General features: G+C 46.4%; 1 protein-coding gene across 1 annotated transcript in view; it reads right to left on the reverse strand.

Moving 5' to 3' along the window:
- Positions 1-4,158: 4,158 nt before the first annotated feature.
- The window catches only part of fam171a2a (family with sequence similarity 171 member A2a), a 55,059-nt gene continuing 51,141 nt past the window's right edge, over positions 4,159-8,076 (reverse strand). The window contains exons 6-9 of the mRNA XM_062531586.1: positions 7,233-7,346; positions 6,781-6,907; positions 5,798-6,111; positions 4,159-5,534 (exon numbers count right to left, since the gene is read on the reverse strand). Of these exons, the coding sequence (XP_062387570.1) occupies positions 4,177-5,534; positions 5,798-6,111; positions 6,781-6,907; positions 7,233-7,346 (1,913 nt within the window). The 3' untranslated portion in view covers positions 4,159-4,176. The remainder of the gene's footprint in view (positions 5,535-5,797; positions 6,112-6,780; positions 6,908-7,232; positions 7,347-8,076) is intronic.

Consider the following 8,076-nt stretch of genomic DNA (forward strand, 5'->3'; position numbering starts at 1 on the left):
GTATCCTTGTGAGCACGAGAACGCGCATTATGCTGTCAAGCTTTTGACGCGCACGCCTGAGTACGACCAAATGCGCGCAGCCGATACACAACTATAAACGCGCTCCCGTTGCGCTCTAGTGCGCGCCACTGATTGCCGCAGTAGCAGTTTGTGAACATCGTCGATAAACAACATTTATACAGTTCAAAACAAAACTGGCGGCTTCCACATTTTCAAGAATGTGAATTAGTCAACAATCAATTTAGGCAACCGATGTACAGGGTAAAAAAATGAAAGAAACTATCTGGTTTTGTTATTTCTTTACAAACAACCAGAATAGCACTACCTAAGCAGAACCACTACCCAACATAGGGCCTCGGTAGATGGTCGATTCAACGTAACTTATGCCCACAGCATTTTAAACTGATCGACACTCTTTCGTTGTCTTATTCTGATGTTTTGTGTTAAGCGCGCCATCTAGCGGAGTAACATGTCCTCTGAAGACGTGGTAGTAGTTTAGTTTAGTATAATTTAAGCATACAAACAGACACGGATTGCCTTTTAGAAATTACAAGTAGGCTATAGACTATCAATTTAAAATCTGTGTGAAAAGTTCAAGGAGGCAGTTATGTTAAGTAGCTATTACATCCTCTGCCATTTTACAAGCATCATATATATCACTGTCTTCCGTTAAAACATTCTTTTACACTTCACAAGTTAATCAGAAGACAAGCATGTTTTAAAAATACATAATAGTGCTGGTCAATTCCTAAACTCATGGCTCAAAAGGGCTATCTACTGGTAATGCAGCATAGTAACAAAGAGTATAGAAGTGATAGTAATGGGCAGGAGTGTTATTCACGGGCTCTTTTTGTACCACTGCAACGATTAGCTGGTTGGGCATGTGACATGAATCAGCACCTGCTGGTGGGCCCGGCAATAATAAACCTCAAAGATGATTCAGGCATGAAACATGGAGACGTTTATTTAAAAAGGTTAAAAATGGATCACAGTGCTCATTTTCACTACAACCAACATCAGCTCAGAAAAAAGAAGCAAACATCCGTCCATTTCTGCCCATCACAACTCATTGCAGCTTAGAACAGCACCAAACAATGTAGCAAAGTTTAGCAACTGTTTCACTCTAAAATGATTATAGAACAAATGCAAATCAAAGATAATGCATGAGGAATTTGATCTAAACATAAATGGGAATTTTATGGCCAACATGTTAATGCTGAGAACCCTTCCACAGACAGACATTTTCATTTCAAGAGACCAGATAAGGTAGCAGTTGAACTATCGTGCCATAAACTTCATTTGAGCTCTAATATCTGACAGTAGAATCCTCTGTATTACACGGATAGTCTCCAAAGAATTTAGAGATCAGAGTTTTGACTGGGACCCCTGTCTTCACTTTACAGCCTGTGATGTCTAAAGCAGCAGGTCAGAATATTGAGTAACTGTCTCTTGATTGTCAACATGTGATGAATGGCAACCTTTTTTATTCTCATCCATACTCCTGCTGTGTGAGTGATCACCTTCATATACCCCACTAGAGGACCAGACCCTTCCAAACCAGACTGTCCAATCAGGAGTGAGAGACACACGCAGTGCTCTTGTGGGGAAACATTCAGTGATTCATTTTAGTCCAGCGAAAATATTGATGCATGCCTGCTGTCCTTCTCTCTGTCTGACACACACACACACACACACACACACACACACACACACACACACACACACACACACACACACACACACACACAGTATAATGTTTAGCCTTGTCCAAGGAAAACAGAACCATAATGGTGTGGATCCCTGTTTAACTGTTGTTTAATAGTCTGAGAGTACTACCCTGCAATATGGCTATAAAGACATTTACAATTTACTACTTGTTCCAAAAGCCGTGTGTGTGTGTGTGTGTGTGTGTGTGTGTGTGTGTGTGTGTGTGTGTGTGTGTGTGTGTGTGTGTGTATGTGTATGTACAGTACAAGGCAACAAATAGGCGTTCAAAACTCTCGAACTTTACACTGGTGGTAAAGATGTTTTCAGATGGAATAGTGATGAAATAAGTAAGAAAGAGAGATGGAGACAGAGAGAGGGAGAGAAAAATATTGTGTGTGTGTGCGCCCCCCTGTTTGTGTGTGTGTGTGCGTGTGTGTGACAGAGGGAAAGAGAGAGGCATAATTCATTTTTTATTGAAATTGAGCTGGCCATAGCTGGTATTATTAAACTCCTATCTGCAGATCCTTATTTCATGCATTGGTGTTGGTGAACCATCTCTGCTCAAAACATTTGACAAACAATAGTTCAACTTCACACAAATCCAAATGAAGCAACTAACATGGTAGCTTATGGGGTAAGGCCTGTGTCTAGGAAGGGAAATGTAAGAAACCTTCCGAATGTCATTTTGACAAAGTAAAATGATCCCCTGATTCAAATAAAAATAGAGGCAATGGTTGCAATTTCATAAATGAAACTGGCTAAGAGACTTTGCTTTGCCACACGGCATCTTGATGGCAGAACTGTGTCCGTGTCTTTACATGTTTGTGTAAAAGCATTTGAGAAAGCTGAAGTCCCAAAATAACTCTCTGAATGATGTGCCCAGACACTGAACTCTGATGGTTTCTGATGGCTCCACCTACGTCACTGTAGTAGATCAAAACCACCGGCTTTAGCGTTATGCTAAAAAAAAAAAAAAACAACTTCAATTAATTTTGCATAATGATCATTCGGAATATCTGCCAAAAGGTGTTTAATAACTTACAGTATTTCATTAATGAAAACAAATGGAGTAACTTGCATCGTAGAATCAAAGATGATTTCTTTCATGATGAAAACTCATAAACCAGTCTTATGAGTGCTGCAAATGTGCCTAGGCTAATAACTAGGTGTTGAGTGGAAGCAAATACACATTTTATTACTGTTTTAATAACACACATAAAATGCTTCTGATGGTTCTGTTCATCATGCAAGACACAGCAAACAATTCCTCCTGTAACACCTTCGACAAAATGTTAATTATGCAATTATAGTTATCCACAGGTTAGAAAACAAAACGAAAACACATTTTGTCAAAAAAAAAAAAAAGAAAGAAATTAGTCAGCAAAAACACACGTTTCCCTTTGCGATATCGACCAAGCTTTAGTGAACTATCCCAAAGATATTCTAAGGCCATCGGATAAAAACAGCCCTAGTGAAATGTCAAGACGCAGTGTCACTATTCATCGTTCCCAGACACCTGTGGTCATGCCTGATGTCAGCTAGTGCCTCCGTGCACATTCTATAGGGAAATGGTCAATAAGTCCAGACCTACTTCACATCCAACGAAACCCCAAGGGTATTTCATTTAGTCATATATTGTGCAAGTAAAAACATATTCAAAGGGACCCATTTCTTTAAAAAAACAAACACAAATCTACTCATAAAAAACAATTAAACAAATAAAAACGATCATTTCCTTTGATATCAACACATTGGGTCATAAGTCTACGGGAGCCCACAGAGGACAAAAAAAAGGATTGCTCGCCATTGGTACCCACAGGTTTCTGTAAGGCCATTGGTTCTCTTCCTGAACGCGCAACAGAAGAAAATGGCTCCTCATCTGAACAGGCATCTCTTGAAACAGAGAAGTCTTAAGGAAAGTGAGAGGAAAGAGGTTTCCAAGGTTACCACAGCAAAGACTTGAAGGAGAGAAAAGTATAAAGAGACCCCAGCATTGATGGTTGAGTTAGCCAGCTGAACACTGTAGATCGGATTTAGCTTGATAACTCACTCGCTACCCTGGGAATGTCTGACCAGTCAAATGGTTCCTCCACCAGGAAAAGAAATCTCTCCTATCTGAGGACCTTTCGAAGTGGGTTTGAGCTCCAGCCAGCAGCTCACGGGGTAATGGCTTACAACACCAAATAATACAGACAGACTTGGCCGAAAGTCACCAACGCGGTGATGGCTAACTGCTAACTAGGCTCAGCAGCAAACCAGACTTTTCTTGGTGATTCTAGTCACAGTTGTGCTTGTTGTTTTTTCTAAAAAAAAATGTGTGGCTTTAGCTTTTTTGTCCTGTCATGCTTCACAGTTTTTCTGTCTCACAGTGCGACTGTCTTTGTTTGTGGGGGCCACATTGTGATTGTGAGGTGCAAGTCCGGTCCAGGGCATCCCACCCCCCCCCCCCATCTGCCCCGTCCTTCCCTTCTATTTGAACACCATGAGTGGCCTCTCCTCGCGCTTCTGCCACGGGCTCTTCTTGTTCTCGCCGTCGTCGTCTTTGTCGTCGGCGTAGTGCTCTCCGTCGTCGTCGGGGCTGGTCGCCGAGTCCCTGCGGACGTCGGCGCTGGTGCTGGTGCTGCTCCGGGCGCTGTTGTCGCGGCTGCGGTTGCGGCGCGGGAAGGTGTCGCCCCGGGCGGCCGGTGTCGCCGCATCCTCGCCTAGCAGCGGCGCCGCGGAGCCGTCCTCGGGAGAGTAGACCGCCCCCTGGTGGCTCTCGCCGCCGCCGTCGTCGCTGCCGTCCGGCGGCTCGGGCAGCTCGATCACGGGGAGCTTCGAGTACGACTTGCCGTGCAGCTTGCGCTGCTCCGGGACGACGGCGACGGCGTCCTTGGTCTTCCGCTCGCCCGCTCCGTGCCTCAGCTGCGGGATGCCCGAGGCCCGGGAGCTGGGCGGCCGGCGGGTGGGCTCGTGCTCCATGCCCGTGGTGGTGATGATGGGCAGGCGCCCGCCCCCCGCCGTGCTCTCGGCGCCCAGCCCCTCGATGTACGAGTGGCGCACCAGCGAGTTGGCGCGGCCGTCCAGCGAGACGAACCAGGCGCGCGGGTGCGGCTTGACGCCCAGCTCCAGCAGCTTCTTCTCGGTCAGCGACTGCAGCTCGCCGTTCATCTGCGCCATGGTGGAGTCGTTGAACAGCACCGGGATGCGGACGGGACCCGAGGACGGGTCCGGCGTCCAGTCCTTGCGGCCGTCGTCGTGGCCCTCGCCCGGTACCGGCCGCTCCCCGGCACCGCCGTCCTCCTCTCGCCTCGGCTGCGACGGCTGGCTCTGGCCGTCCTGCTGCTGCTGCGGCGGCTTCTGACCCTGTCCAGGCCGCGGGAGGGTCATGCTGACCTGGATGCCCTCCATGTCGTGCTGCAGCTGCTGCTGGCGCTCCATGGCCTGCTCGATGGCCGACAGGTCGGAGGACAGCTGCACGTAGTGGGCCGGGATGACCAGCGTGGGCACAACGCTCCGGTACATGCTCTCCGTCATCTGCTCCATGGAGTGGCAGAACACCAGCTGGCCCTGGGTGTTGCCCACGGGGGGCTGGGAGGCCGAGTACTCCGGGGGCTTGCCCTCCTGGTAGTGGCCCGCGAAGGGGGGCAGGAGAGGGGGAGGCGAGGGCGGGTCCGAGGTGTAGCCCTGGTTGTCCTTGGCGTTGTGGTGGTGGTGGTGGTGGTGGTGGCTGCCGTCGTCCCCTGAGCTGTAGCGGCCGCTGCAGTCGTCGCGGAGCAGCAGTGGGTCCAGGTTACTGGTGGTGTTGGTGGAGCAGCTCACCTTCAGCTGGAAGCTCTCCCTATCACCTACAAAACCACCACAAATGAGTTAGGCCTCAGAGCTTTATTGTGTTTCAACTTGTTGATGATAGTGTTCAGACATGTTATTTATGTATTTATTTATCTATCTATCTATCTATCTACTGTATCTATCTATTATCTATCTATATATCTATCTTTCTACTGTATCTATCTATTTATCCATCTATATATCTATCTATCTATCTATTTATATAGGAAATATTTTTCTACACTTGTAAATAAAGAATATCAATCAAACAGTCAATCACCTCCTCCTCCTCCACCACCACCACGGCGTGTGAGCGTGTCCGAGTTCACCTTCGAGTGGCGCAGCTTCTGTGCGGCGGAGGCGGACGTCGGAGCGTTCCGGAAGAACTCCTCGCGCGAGCTGTGCAGGTCGCGCGTGGACGAGATATCGGACTTGACGCCGTCGCCGTCGCCCATGCAGGAGGCGGTCTCCAGGTGACCGCTGCTGATGAGGTGCAGCTGGGACGTGGAGGTGCACTGGTCCCGCTTGGAGCTGTCCAGCGCGGACGACAGGTGCCGTTTACGGAGCGGAGCACGCGGCTTCAGGCACCTCCTCCTGCAGCACGGGAACCAGTCAGTATTAATACAATATCACTATTTCTTCATTGCTTCTAACTATTAAAACACTTTTATTATTATTACGACTACTATTACTATTATTATTAATATTATTATTATTATTACTATTATTATTATTATCGTCATTAACATTATGATTATGATTATTATTATTATTATTATTGATATTAGTAGTAGTAGTATTACTGTTGTTGTTGTTACTATTACTACTATTATTATTATTATCATGTCCATTTTCTATTAAAACGCCTTTCTCTCTGATGCAGACAAAAACACGATCTGAAGGCGGCCCCAGGCCGAAATGTTATCAATTTAATAAAACATTATTTCAAGCCCGAGCATGAGTGTGCGGTGCTTCTTTGCCTTTTCACAGACAAAAACAGGATCATCATTACACATCATAATAATGTGTTAATTGGTAATCCCTCACACAGCTCTTGTGAGCAGTTCACCCTAGAGAAATTGGCAAAGATTTAAAAAGCCCACTGACACGGAAACAGGCCTTGTGGACAACTAGAGAAAGCGTGATGATAGTCATGCAATCCATTTTTCACAACGCTGCACTCAACGAGGCAAAACCATATCTTATAAAGACAGAATGGTCATTAAAACGGTCGTCTCCGTGAGCTGCGAGGTGTGGGCCCACCTGCAGTAGTAGAGGAGGACACACAGGAGGATGAGGACCAGTAGGGCCATGGAGCCCAGGATAGCCAGCAGGAAGATGGTGTGGTAGGTGGTGATGTCACGCAGGCCATAGGGGTTCAGAGCGGTGCCTGACCAAAAAGAGAAACACACTTGCAGTATGCACTAGTTTGGCTCTCAGTTTCAGTATTCCTCAGTTTCCTATTGGTTAGAATATAACTCATATTATTATTTTAATGTATATCAATATTATATATATATATATCATTTTTAATGCATATGTAATAATTACCAAAGCTTAAATTAACCTACAACTGTCATGTCAATTTAAATGCTCAGCTTGTAGCTAACATGACTTGCTGTACGTATTACTTATTACGCATTTGACTGGGACATGATTGGGGCTGAGGGCTGTGTCTGAGGTGCTATTGACCATTTAAGGCCCCCACAACATACCTGTAGAGGATGGGAATGCTGCCAGCCAATATCCCAGCTGAGGTGCCACAAAGCTCCAGATCATGAGGGAGCCATCTTTCCTAATGTAGCCTGCTCCACTCCGCATCCAGAGGCCTGTGGGAAGAAAGGACGTGAGACCGGAGGAAAGACAGCACCACTGGAGATCAACACGTTAGTGTTTCACAAATACGTGAAGCCTACAGAAATGAGCAAATTAGGGGACATGGTGCTACTCTGAAGGTAATGATTCTGGTCGAACACACACAAAGATAGATAGGCTTCCACGCATGTCATTCCGATGGTGTTCAGAGTGCCCGTTTTAGGCAGAGGCATATGAGGCCAGACTAGGGGGAGGGGGATGTTTGGTTCTGGCCCTGAAGGACAGAGATGATGGTCTCAGCCTCATGTGCTCTGACAGGGTGACCCCTACCAAGCACATTCCAGTACCATCCAAATCCGACTGCAAACAGCAAACCCTGTTGCTCTATACATATGTCAGTATGCCCTTTAAACACATACGCACGTAGGCTCAGAGGAACTGATCAGTCATATACATGATATACTAGCAGGTGGTTATATGGCTGAAATCAAATTATTTCCATTTATAGATGGATCTGTAATGGATGATCATTGGATGTCCAAAAATCTTTATGAGCCACGGCTCATTCCCTGCATTACTGTTTAGTAAGATGTAGTGAGAAGCCTATGCTTAACTATGCTGAACTGACACCCTTTACCACCTGAGGATGCACTAAACTAAAGCCACATCTCTGAATTCTTCCACGTGTGTCTGCGTGTCTTCCATCTGTTTGAGTGTCTGATTTATGTCTACACGCCACGCTCG

The sequence above is a fragment of the Sardina pilchardus genome, chromosome 3 (assembly GCF_963854185.1).
Source record: "Sardina pilchardus chromosome 3, fSarPil1.1, whole genome shotgun sequence".
NCBI lineage: Eukaryota > Metazoa > Chordata > Actinopteri > Clupeiformes > Clupeidae > Sardina > Sardina pilchardus.